This window comes from Bemisia tabaci, chromosome 2, assembly GCF_918797505.1.
Source record: "Bemisia tabaci chromosome 2, PGI_BMITA_v3".
Taxonomy (NCBI): Eukaryota; Metazoa; Arthropoda; class Insecta; order Hemiptera; family Aleyrodidae; genus Bemisia; species Bemisia tabaci.
Window position 1 is genome coordinate 44,188,842 of NC_092794.1, and position 13,034 is coordinate 44,201,875.

The window sequence follows — 13,034 nt, forward strand, 5'->3', positions numbered from 1 at the left end:
AAAAAATACCAACTCCCAGAAGGACTAAGGGAGGATAGTATACTGTAGCAGCTAGGTATCGCAGACCGCCAGAGAAGACTGTGAAATTGGTTCTACTGTGCATTGATATGACAATCGTCTCCCTATCTATGGATCTTGCCAGTTTTCCTATTAGACTTTTCATTATCTAACATACCTTTTTTCTGATTGTTCCGCAGGTGTCAAGGTCGCAACTGGAGCAACCCTCCTCACCGCCGACGCCCTCGGAGAGCGAGAGTAGGAACAAGAAAAAGAAGAAGAAGAAACGGAAACGACGGAAATGCAAGGAGGGCGAACAGGAGGAGGAAGACGGGTGTACAAATAGGTTAGAGGAGCGGAAGAAGTGTGACGAGAGGGACGAGAAGTGCGTCGAGAAGGCGAAGACGAAGAAGCAGAAGACGGAGGAGCTGAACGTGAGGAGGAAATCGCTGCTGGAGCACTTGCACACGGTGCCGATGCCGAGTCACCGACGACCGAGCGAACCGCCCGCGCCGACCACCGAGCAGGACCCGGAGGACGCGCCCACCACCGGCGTCTCGGGGATCGAACCCGAGACCCCGGCCACGAGAGACGAATGACCGGACGCGACAGCGTTATGCTACCCCGTCCTCTCGGCTCGCAAATCCAGGCTTACGACTCCAATGAGTTGGGGTGGACTTGCGCCGTCTTGGTTTCAGTCAACGAACGCACCGCCGCACAGTGGATCGAGTAACACTGAAAAAAAAAATCTCGGTGTATTTACTAAGAAAAGGGTAAAATTACCAAGAATTCAGGGTTCCATTTGATCCTAGTTTTTTCTTGGTAAAATTACCATTTATGGAATTGGTTCAATAATTTTACCGAGATTCCTCGGTAAAATTATTGAACTTTCTCGGTAATTTTACTGGACCTTGGTAAAAACGCCAATATTTTTTATCGACTGTGGTAGAATTACCGAGATAAAATGGCAAAGTTACCGGGAATTGATTACCAATAAAAGTGGTATTCTTACCTGACAAAAACAGTAAAAATACCGGTTTTTAGGTAAGCTTACCAGTCTGTCTTGGTAAAATTACCAATAATTGGTAAAAAATGCGAGATGGTAAAGGTGCCAACGGACCTTGTTAAAAACGCCGAGAACTTTTTTTCAGGGCAATAGGAGAGGTCGGACCAAATTTGGAAACTTCAAACGCTCACAACGTCGCTCTTCTGGCGTAAGCGCGTATCTCACTTTCCACGTGGAACCTGTTTTACATTAGAATCCATGCTTTCTGAGGCTCACACGTAAATCGAGATATGCCCTTACGTCAGAGGATCGACGATAACTCGGTTTACACAAAACTTTGAGGTTCTAAAAGTAGTTCGCTTGGTTTCCTCGTGAAATTTTCTACTAATTGCACCCCTTGAAATTTGAAATGTGACGTAATGAACATCAAAATTTGCAGTTTTTGTCAAAAATTTCATGTTCGACCGCTCTATTTGACTCGAGCCACTGTGCGCCGATTTAGTCCTTAGGAATAACGACGAATCATAGGTCTTGTCTCCACCGGACGTTCGAATGGGATTCGTCCCAAGTTCGGATCGCAGGAATGACACTTGAGGAATTTTTCCCCTACTGAAAAAAAATTATGGTGACATTTACTATTAGTCTACTTGATTTTTTATACAGTGATACTGTTAGTGAAAATAACCCGAGTTATGGTAGTATTCACTAGAGCTCTGGGGGAGGAACTGCTATTTTTGGTTCATTTTTGAAGCAACTTACGTGCAATTAGATTCCCTGTGCAGATGAGGACATTACTGGATGAGCCAGAAATGGTAGTCCTTTATTGCAGAATGCGGTCCAATAATTGGTGCCAATGTTTGGTGAGCATTTCAACCAATGAGAGGGACGAATCAACGAAATTTGCAAGGAGATGAAAAATTGGATAACTCAACCCTCGGAGAACAGGCGGAATTGAAAATAGCGCTTATCTTACCTGCATCTGAGATATTTCTACTGATTGGGTCCATATTCATTTGGAAATATGCACTTAATTTTTAATCCTAGAAACTTCAATCGAGGGTATTGTGAACGATTAATGAATGAAAAAACGGGTTTTCGAGGTGCGGCAGAGAATTGATGAAGCTCGTTGCCATCGGTTGCATCAATTCGACTGTACCTCCAGCAGGTCAATTTAAAATTTTCAATGGTTGAAATATAATGATTTCAGAAGAAATCCGAAAACTTGTCCTATTCGATCGCAAAAATTTGCCTATTGGCCCCCACAGATAAATCGTATGCATATAATTTTTGGGTCTAAATGCCCTCGGGTCGAATGAGATTTATAAGCGCTTGACATTCCAAATGTTTCAACCCAAAAATATCTGTGTGTCGCTCACTTCAAGAACTTTGTCCGAAAAAAGAAAGGAAAACATTATTTCATGAAAGGACTTCTGACTTTTATTTTATTATTTAATATTGATGAAATTAAAATGCGTTCCCGTCCCCCAAACTTTTAATAGGGATGCTATACAGCGGCCCCTGTTCGGAAGTACAGTATTTTACGCCCTTGTTGTGACTCATTATAAGGAGGTTTAGGAGATGTTTACCTAAATGTATCAAATAATGTGTACATAATGGCGCAAAAGGGAGGATTTTCCAGTCATACACGTGCCATACATTCATAACTATTTCTCTGTGGCGACCCGGGAGCCAATATTTGCGTTACTGGTTACCTGAATTTTTAAGTACATATGCCATTTTCTGACCCTCTTTCACGAAAACATTATAAAATTAATAAGTGACATACGAAAATATTGTTTGGAATACACTGGCATGGAAATGAGATGAATCGTAAATTGTTTAAGTCCACAGACCGCAATGATGAAATATTTTCGAACTATGCACCTCAACTTATTTTGGTGAATTATCACAAATCGCTCCACGAAAGTGCGTATCCACAACCAATATGATAGAAGTTTACGTAATTGATTCGGCTGTTCGGCGCGAAATTTTCATGGCAGTCATTCGTCACCCTATGTGGCATACGTGTACTTGCTGCGCCAAGAAGACGATTTGACACGCCATATTGACTTGTTGATGAAGTATGAAGAGATTCTCCGTCGCTAAATAGTTAAATGGGCTTATATCTTTACCATGCGAACTCTCTACGACAAAATGAATTCTCTCGCGGCAACGATTAATTTTTCTCATACCGATCATATTTAGTGTACGTATCCGTAATTTTACAGCCTTATCTTCGTATTTGTATGGTGCCATATTTTACTATTGATTAGTGCATATCGACAGTGTAACTACCAGACCACGTATCTCGTTTTCGCTGTTTAAAAATCTCCGCTCCCATTTTTTTTTCGAAGGAGAACAAATCAATATCATTTCTTCAAATTTTCACAAAGTTTTCTTTGCACAGAGTAGAAGTTTTCAAGAATTTACCTTGTGTAGTATTTCATCTAAAAATTAAAGTATGACAGGAAGTCTACAACGCCGCAAACCGAGATATGTGGTCCGGTAGTTTCACTGTCAATATATTGTTTCAAATATTTTCGTACTTAAGAAAGCAAACACTGTTGTCAAATTTTAATATATCTGTTGCTTTAGTGCTGTAAAGAAAAATAAAAAAATAATAATAAAAATAAAAACCTAAGGAGCTGTAGTAACTATGTGTCCGCTCCGGAAAGAATGATCATTCCGGCAGAAGATCATCGTAGTCCTCTATGATGTTCTTGAGTCTTGTGTAAAGTATTTGGTAATTTTTATACCATTTTTGGTTAGTTTAACTTATATTTTGTAACATATTTTGGTCAAATTCTTTAAATATTTGCTTTTGAGAATTATGAAATGAGAAAAATGTCAAATAAGTCAACATTTCTTGCACTGTGTATAAATCAAACTAATAAATTTAACGTAATTTTTACGCATGTAACAATGACTCTTCAATTTTTTACCCATAGACTTCAACAAAATAAAAAAAAAAATCCGTAAACACAATTTTCATTTTGTGATTATTGTTCATCATCCCTGAAAAAAAAAATCAAAATACTGAACACTCATGCACAGAATTATCTGCCGGGAATATCCGTGAGTAGAATATTTTGAAATGGTTCATTAAATGTAAAAAAATATTCCGTTCATGAACATTCGTAGATTATAAATTGCGATTTCATGTTATGATTTTTTTTTTAATTTCCCCAACTGCATCGGGATGTTGTGTAGGTATATTACCTGGAGCTAGAGATTTTATTCTCTATATAAGTCCGAATTTTCCCAGAATGGCCAACAACGTGCATGAAGTTCTAGGCTACATGCATAGGCACATTACCACTGAGTGCAGTACGTCTAAGTATACAAGCTACACATACACGATACCTATCCACTGTTGGTAGATCCTGCATCAGTGGTAATCTGCCGTGCTAAGGAAAAAAGCCGTATGAACATTCAAGAGTAGCCAAATTTCCCCGGATAAAACATGTATTTTTGACGACATTCATGCACATTTTTCTTTGAAATTTTTAGATATTTTAGATTAAAGTGCGTACGAAATTGTATGAAAATTTTGGAATTAAATATTCACAATTTTTCCTGTAATTTCGGTTTTTATCGAAGGAAATTTGGCAACGTCTGAAGGCTCATACGGCGTTCTTCCTTAGCACGGCAGTAATGCACGTACGTAATTAAGTATGAAACCAGTCTAATAGTGTATGCACACAAATGGAGCTCTTGCGTACCACGAGAATGTGTGATTTAGGCAATTTTTTAGAAGTAAAAAGTTTGTAAAAAACTTGATGGTGCCACCGGTTTTCTCTGAAATAAACTCCTGAACTCGAAAACAAGCGCTCAAAGTTGAGACCGTGATGGGGGAGATAGCCTCGTGATTAAGACAGGAGTGCTGAGGTGGAGAATTGGTTTCAGGGGAAACTAGTGGCATTGTGTTTCTGACGAAGTATAAGGAGGAAAAAACTTAAACCGTGAATCCCTGTAGTATGCAAGAGCTCCTTCGGTGCGTGCTGCCGTCTTAGACTTTTTAGCCGAGGGATGATTTGGACTGCATTTTGCAATTTGGAGCTATAAATTCTGGCTCATCTGAAAAAACACTTATGTGCATAAGGAAACTAATGGCACATACGTTGTTTTTAAACAGAGTCGGAATTTATAGTTCCTAATTGCAAAATGTAGTCAATTTATTTTTAAACGAAGTGATGAACATCACTCAACTCCTCGAAGTGTCCCGAAACAGGATAATCATGCAAACGTGTGATTGAAGCCACTAATTTTTTCCGAAACGGAAGCTCCGCCATTGTCTTTAACAAAACTTCTTGTTCTGAATGAGGACAACACTATGATAATTTCATTTCCGAGGAGCTGTTTATTCTCCTATCAAAGCAACGGCGGCTTATCAATCCAAGAAAACACAAAAACCTGACTCGAAACAACGTTTACTTATCACGTTATTCAAACATTCGGTGGCGCTTCCCCGCTTTACAAAAGACTGCACTGAGTTGCCTGTAGCGCCTTAATGCAACTATTCGTGTTCCACGGATGTGCGTGTTGCGTGTTAAAAATTGAAGGCATTCTCGCTTTTCTCACTTTTTCAGAGATGCACGGGACTCGGCAGTTGTACTCTAAAGGGAGTACCTGAGTTTTACTAGATCGTTACACGAGGCCAGAGTATCTGAGGCCAATCATTCAATCGGTCATTCTTTAAAGAACGTAAGCGCCAGAAATTAAAACACGATAGAAACATTAAAATTTAATAATAGAACTGTTTTAATCGTAGAATTTATCATCGTGTGATTAATAAATTATTGCTTCAATGCCTCAGAGTTTCATTATTTCAAACGGGTCGATTATAGAATAAAATATACACTAATTTGCTTCCAGACTCGAGTAATTTTGGCAGCAGCGTAAATGGTCAAAAATAGTTCTGAAGGGACAGAAAAAACTATTTGACATGTTTTTCTAAAGTTGTGACATATTTCGGCCTCTTCAACTTCGGAAGACCTGTTTTGAGATTGATGAAAAACTGTCAAATACGATACTTTTGCTGCGCGCAGCGCTTCAAAAGTTACCGCGCCGTGACCTACCCTATCCCCATCCTTTACCAAAATTAAATTTTCTTGTTAAAAATAGGCTTCTAAATGTCTGCCTAAGAGACTAAGAGCTTGTTTGGTTTGAAATCATTTGGGCACAATTTATAGACAAAAAATCCAGTTCCGCGGATCGGCCTATTTCCTCCCCCATTTAAACCAATGTAATCCCCAAAATTTTAATCGCTTCGGGGAAAAGCGTAGACTTCAACTATGATGCTGAAACTTCAGAATTATCCTTTGGAGACCTAAAGGAATGGGGAAAAACCCGGGACCAAGGTTTTGAGGTGGTCGCCTTAAAACGGAACACCCTAGAACATAACTACAAAATCATCACAAGCGAGCACCGGCAATCGTAGTCCGTACGGCAAATTGCGCGGACTAGAATTGAAGGCGTTTTAAACTCCGCTCTTGTTAGCTCAATGAAAACTTCCAGCGCAAAGATTTCACGAAACTTGATTTCAGATCTCTTAGGTGCTCTTTATGCTGATTGAAATCCACTGGTATATCAAGTAATTTCCTGTGAGATTTCAATTCGAGATCATTTCCGAGAGCTACTCACATATTTTGACTTTTATCGGAGCCGGTGAGAAAAGCCAGAAATAGAAAACCGATAAGCATCAAGAAATTCCAGCATCACTAAGATGCAGGAATTTAACACTTTAGGTAAAAATTGTGGGAAGAAATCAAAACTAATCTCTGAAACTTTTGTGATGAATCCGTTGCGAAAAATAATTGTGTAAGTGACTAACTGCATAACGTTTACGCACAAGTTGTATTTTCAAGAATAGAAAGTGGTAATGAAAGACCTTTTGCCTATCGATTCCACATTGATGAATTAATTAAAAGACGCAGTTCAATGGCAGAAAGTAGTTCAAATGATTGCTTCTAGTTACACACAACAAACGGTTGGTTCTTTGGATTGACAAACGTAGGATAGACATATCGATAGCCAAAGGACGAAACCACGTATCTCTATATAGGTGTTTAAAAAGTTACACTCCTATTTTATTTTTATGAAGAAAAACAAGTAAACTATATAGCTTGAAATTTATACGTAATATTATACTCACAAAGAAGAATAAACAAGGAAGTTTTCAATAAATTACGTTGACTCGCTTTCCGAAAGGAAATATAAAGTATGGCAGGAAGTCGTAAGTTCGGGAGGTCGCCGTTACCGCAAAATGGTCACATTTTTGAAAATTGACAGAACTTTCCTCCCTGTTCTCAAACTGGAACCAGCCTAATCGGAGCCGGGGCGTCCTACCGCCAGGCCCGCCACAGCCCATCTCGGGCCCTGGTACCAGTTTTAAGGTCCGGGCCCCAAGCACGGAGGAGGGGGAGGGGGTCCGAGGGGCATCCCCCGAGAAATTTTAGAATCTATACGACAAATCGGACGCATTTTGAACCTTCCATAAAGAATTTTTCCATTAATTTCTGCGGAATAATTATGTTTTTTTTCTACTTTCAGCACAAAATACTTGCGAATTTTTGCATTCAACACATCTGGAAAATTTTTATTTTTGTTTTTTGGAGGGGGGGGGGGCATATGATACTATTTTCAGTTCTAAGAGGGCCAGGCCCCCCTGGACTCCTCCTTCGTTTGTCTATGGCAAGGGAGTTAAGCCATGAGCCATTGAAGTCGAGGATGCCCAGACTGGAGACTCTTAGCATCTGACGACGGAAGAAAATGAAACAGAGTTACTAAAAATATCCTCTATACTGAAAATCTTGAAAATAGATAGAAATTTTCCAGGAAGTAAACTTCTTTGAAAATTTAAGAAGAATTCTACTGTGCCCCAGCGTGTTTCTGAAAATCTATTCACCTTTTGCGAAATTTTTAGGGTAAATTTTTCACTTTTTCTTATGAAACAAGGGCTGAATGTGAATTCGTAGTGGTTCTTCACGGATAACATGGGCCCCCTCCGGGGCCCGGGCCCCGGTACCAGGGACCCAGTATCCCTCCCTTGTGGCGGGACTGCCTTCACGCACGCTGGGCTTGTCAATTTCCTTTGACATTTTTGCAGTGGTGAATTCATAGCTGAAGTGCACTTCAGCTAGAATTGTATTTAGCAAATGGGTGGTTTTTATAGGAGGATTATAAATAAACAAGTGGTTAGAAATGGAAACAAAATAATATGAACTATGCAAAACGATTATTCCGATAACGGAACTTAACTGTTTTGAAAACGCCTTCAAATGCGGCGTGATACCTCACGCATTCCGGAGAGTTCAAATAGTTGTATCATTGCGCCGTAAGAATGTGACGGAAGATTTAAATGGGGATAGCCTCCATGCACGCTGGGCGTGTCGATTTCCTTTGACATTTTTGCAGTGGTGAATGCACAGCTGAAGTGCGCTCCAGCTAGAATTGTATTTACAAATGGGTGGTTTTTCTACGAGGATTAAAAATAAACGAGTGGTAGGGAATATAACAAAAGCATATGAACTATGCAAAACGATAATCCGGGTATCGGAACTTGGCTGTTTTGAAAACGCCTTCAAATGCGGCGTGATACCTCACGCATCCCGGAGAGTTCAAATAGTTGTATCATTGCGCCTTGGAAATGCGACGGAAGATTGCAATTCAAATAGCCTTCATGCACGCTGGCCTTTTCGATTTCCGTTAACGTTTTTGCAGTTATGAATCCGCTTAAGTGCGCTTCAGCTAGAATTGTGCTTAGCAAATGGGTGGTTTTTCTCCGAGGATTAGAAATAAACAAGTGGTTAGAAATGGAAACACACACCGAAAATGTGCGGGCAGTATAATTTCCGGTTAAATTAGCTGATCACCAGGGCCGGATTATGGGGGTGGCCACATGGGCCGCGGCAAATGGCAGCAAATTTAGGGGGTGGCAAATTTTGCAATTTTTTTAAATATAGGTATAAAAAAAAATCGGATTCAGAAAAAAAATCACAAACTTGAAAAGCGTCTTCCGGTGACACAAGAGTCGACCTTTAATTAGTCGAGTGAAGAGAAAAACCAAACACACAATTCAGGTATGGAGCGACGCGGCGCACAGAGTAATGATGATGAATAGGACTTGATGATGAAATAGGACTTGAAATGAAAAGGAGAAGCTTTCAGCGCGGCGGTCGGCACGTAACACATATTAGCACCTGCAAGACTGCATGAATACTTCACGCATTGCGTCAAAAACATCGCGGTCAGCGTGAAACGCATAGCGCCTACTAGACTTCATGAATACTTCACGCATTGCGTCGAACACATTGCGTTCAGCAGCGGTCGGCGTGAAACGCATAGCACCTACAAGACTGTAGGAATACTTCACGCATTGCGCCAAAAACAGTGTAGTCAGCGCGGCGCGGCGGCGGAGGTTAAAATTATTAAACTACATTTATGTTTGTTCTTGCATAATTTTTACGTTCATTTCTTACAAATGGAAGGCCTTGTTCACACAGAGATAGGTTTACGGAACTTAACTTTCGCGCCAAGTTCCGTGAACTTTTGCTAATAGTGTTGACAGGGTTTTCGCAAGAAACGTGTCCAACACGAGTGAACGCGTTTTATGCACCCCTCCCCTCCCCCTCCGGTACTTCACTTGATGGTTTTTATTGATGTTTCAAAACGAATGAGAAGGGAGCGGCAAAATACAGGTGGCCCATGGGCGGCAAGTACGTAAATCCGGCCCTGCTGATTACCGGAAACACTCTTTGATAACGCGCACGGTTGCACGGGTGAAATGAAAAATATGAAATATTGAAAATTTCCGAGAAATATTTCATGAAATTTCACGAAGTCGTGAAAAATGTAAAAATATGAAACATATTTTCAGGGGCTGGGTATGCTATACGCACCCCGAAAACCGAAAAGCAAAATCCAGTCGCCTTTCATTTAATTTTGCATTTAACTTCGAAAAATATGTTTCAATACGTATTTTTCTTAGGTTCCCGAAATTTCATAAAATATTTCAAATGGAATTTCAAGATTCTATTTTTCATGAAAAATAGTAACCCTGATTACGCGCGAAACTATAATTTGGTGTTATTTAGGCACCAAGAAATTTTAGCAGATTGATCAGTGATCAACTGATCACGGTGTTGCAAGGAAAGTTTGATTTATTTCAGTTCAGATAATTTGGCATTTTCGCCACCTTTATTAGTGCCGAACTGCGGTAGACCGTAGAACGCCCCATGTAGCTCCGATTCGACCGACAACATGCAAGTTTTGAGATCAGAGAGTTTTGACGATTTTTAAAAAAATCTTAGAATCAAAATGATAGCCTAAAGAAATCCTTTACTTTTATATTATTGTGAGTCCTGGCTCTGGATGATCAGATCACTTCTTGATTGTAATTTTCAAAATATTGAGCAGTTTGACAACACTGAGTTGCGGTACATAACATAACCTAACTGGGTTGTTATCAATTTCAAGTGCAAGTGCGTGAGCTGTGCGTGTGTGTTTGTGTTTTAACGTTCTAATTTATCGAATTTCTACGTTTTTTCGCGAATTCCTGAGCCTTGTGTTCATGGCAGGACTTGAGAGGGTCTTATCTTCCTGAGACATGGTCATATTTGAGCAAAAATGGAGTCAAAAAAAGATATTTACTCTTCATGGGTGCAGTACACAACCAAGGTACGTTTTGTTTACAATTGTTTTTGCTACGTTTTAAATACAACAAAACCGCCTTTACTTCATATTTGCGTTGTAAAACAATGACAATACTATGATAATTCAATTATCACTCAATAAACCTTAGCTTTGTCAACCGAACTCCATTTATTTCATCTTTGGAAATGAGTGTTAGATGCACGATTCGTTACAATGACAGCAGTTTCAAGCCTTTACCAGCCTAATCTGTGATGTAGATTACTCTCAGAAAATTAAGCAGCCTCACAGTTATACTTCATACTTGCACACCGCATTACGAGAATGAGCAACTCCAACTGAGTCTGTATCAAATTTGCGATTGCTCTCCTTGGCGTAACTGTGTGCGCCGTATTAAGGAGCATTCAGCCATTTCTCCTGTTTTCACGCAGAGTAGGTACTTGATATTTTCTTGTCGGCATCTTTGATGATGTTACAATTTTTTCCCTTTGCTGACATGCCACATTCGCTGTATTGGGTGATTCAGTGTGTTTTTGAGGGACTTATTGTACCAAGGAGGTTTACTTTTCAGCATAATATCTTTTCAGTAATAAGGTAGTCATTCAGAGTAAGTTGATTCCCAATTTACCCTACATTAAAAGGATTTTCTTTCTTATTTCAATTGAAAAGACCAAATGTCATGGCTTAGAGGCCGAGTGAAATGCTGGCTAATGACCAGAATTGGTACTAATATTGCACCAATTATTGCTGCTATTATCGCTGTTAATACTCTTGACAATCATAACTCAGAGCTGAAGTATGATGTAAGAATGGCAATTAACCGGCCTCTTGCTGGAGAAATCTAGTACAATCTTAAATCATCATTAAGTAAATTATCATGTCATGTTCTGTTCGTGCTTCAAAAAGTTAACTCAAGGAGATACCTCTTTCAAAAAGCTTGAAGCAGATGAACATTCATTCTACGTAATGTGAAAGTTCATCTTTATTAGTACTACCAACATCATAGAACCTTTCAATGTGGATCCATTATTTTATTTTTAGTTGCATTCTTCAGTGCTGATTGATACTTTCACCCAGATATCCTTATTTGTCTTAGGTCTAAAATAATTTATTTGAATAAAGCATATACTATTTCATAAGTGTGCTGACTTTTAATGACAACCGATCAGTAATAATGATCATGAAAAGGACTCTCCTTCTTTCAAGTGCAAAGAAAATTTGGGTAGCCCCTCCCCCCACCCGCATTTATGATCCCCATAATAATGTTGTTTTGCTAATAAAAAATTGCTAATCCCATCTTCTTTTTCACAGAATGAAGAAAAATATTTCCGTCACTTCATTCAAGGTTTTGTGAATATTTGGGAAACGCAACTACCATTAGATTGGGATAATCCTCAGAATCTACCTAATTGGACAGAAGTAAAACCTGATGCTGGACCTCACCTGTCACGATTGCCTGAAGAGTTGCTTCCGGCGATTGGAAAGTTTCTTTTCATAGCCAAAGATAACGCTGAGAAGGTAAGACCTATAGATTAAATGACCCATAACATGAGTAAGTATGTCTTCCTGTTTTGAGGAGGGAAGTAAACTTTCTGTGATCCTTTGAACTTTTGGTGAATTACCCTAGATTATGAAGAAAAAGCACACTCACAAAATGTCAAGTCTCAGTGTTTTTTAGTTTCCTGTCAAAAAAATAAAACACAAGAGAAAATCAGGCAACGGCTGATGCAGTTTGGGTAATCCTGGTTAAATTTGTTCAAATTTATTTATTAATTACCCTTGAAGTTTTTTTTTACTTCCTCTTGCCATTATTACATCAGTCCATACATTTGGAGCCGAAATAATTTTTTTAAATTCATCTTGTCAGAGGACAAACTTCAAAACCACCTATCTTAGTTGCGTTTAAATTTCTGCGCACTATTTAATTCTCCGCAGAGAAAAAACAAATTAACATTATAATTTATAGCTTGAAGTTTCTAAATGATTGGGGTTGGATGGTGCCTAGTGAAAAATCAGAGAATCCAGAAGAGTGTAATCCAATTTTTCATCTGAGTTTTAGATATTAGAAAAATCTCAAATGTTGCTGCTGATTATTTTTTAATATGTTCTATCCAATGTGCAATAGATTTTTCAGCAGTGTCTTGGTTTTCTTTCAAATGCACATCCTTATCTATTGTTTCATTTTTTCTCTTTTATCGATTTAGAATGCCATAACAACAGAAGAGACCAATGAAGTTCAACTCCTTCTGCGATGTCTGATCATGATCAGTCGCAATTTTGACAACATTCCTGTCCTGGCATCTTGTGATTATATAAGTCATACCATTGCTATTGCAACCTCTTTGATACATCAGGTAACTTAGTCTCTTGAGTTTTATAG

The 13,034-nt window shown here is 39.0% G+C and overlaps 2 protein-coding genes across 6 annotated transcripts in view; both read left to right on the top strand.

Moving 5' to 3' along the window:
• The window catches only part of bnl (fibroblast growth factor branchless), a 128,751-nt gene extending 124,825 nt beyond the window's left edge, over window positions 1-3,926 (top strand). Inside the window, exon 4 of the mRNA XM_072297366.1 lies at window positions 198-3,926. Within this exon, the coding sequence (XP_072153467.1) occupies window positions 198-596 (399 nt within the window). The 3' untranslated portion in view covers window positions 597-3,926. The remainder of the gene's footprint in view (window positions 1-197) is intronic.
• A 6,516-nt stretch (window positions 3,927-10,442) lies between these two features.
• The window catches only part of LOC109039997 (neurobeachin-like protein 1), a 504,582-nt gene continuing 501,990 nt past the window's right edge, over window positions 10,443-13,034 (top strand). For all 5 annotated transcript variants that reach the window (XM_072297375.1, XM_072297376.1, XM_072297374.1 and 2 more), the window contains exons 1-3: window positions 10,443-10,681; window positions 11,966-12,172; window positions 12,859-13,008. In XM_072297375.1, the coding sequence (XP_072153476.1) occupies window positions 10,631-10,681; window positions 11,966-12,172; window positions 12,859-13,008 (408 nt within the window). In that variant the 5' untranslated portion in view covers window positions 10,443-10,630. The remainder of the gene's footprint in view (window positions 10,682-11,965; window positions 12,173-12,858; window positions 13,009-13,034) is intronic.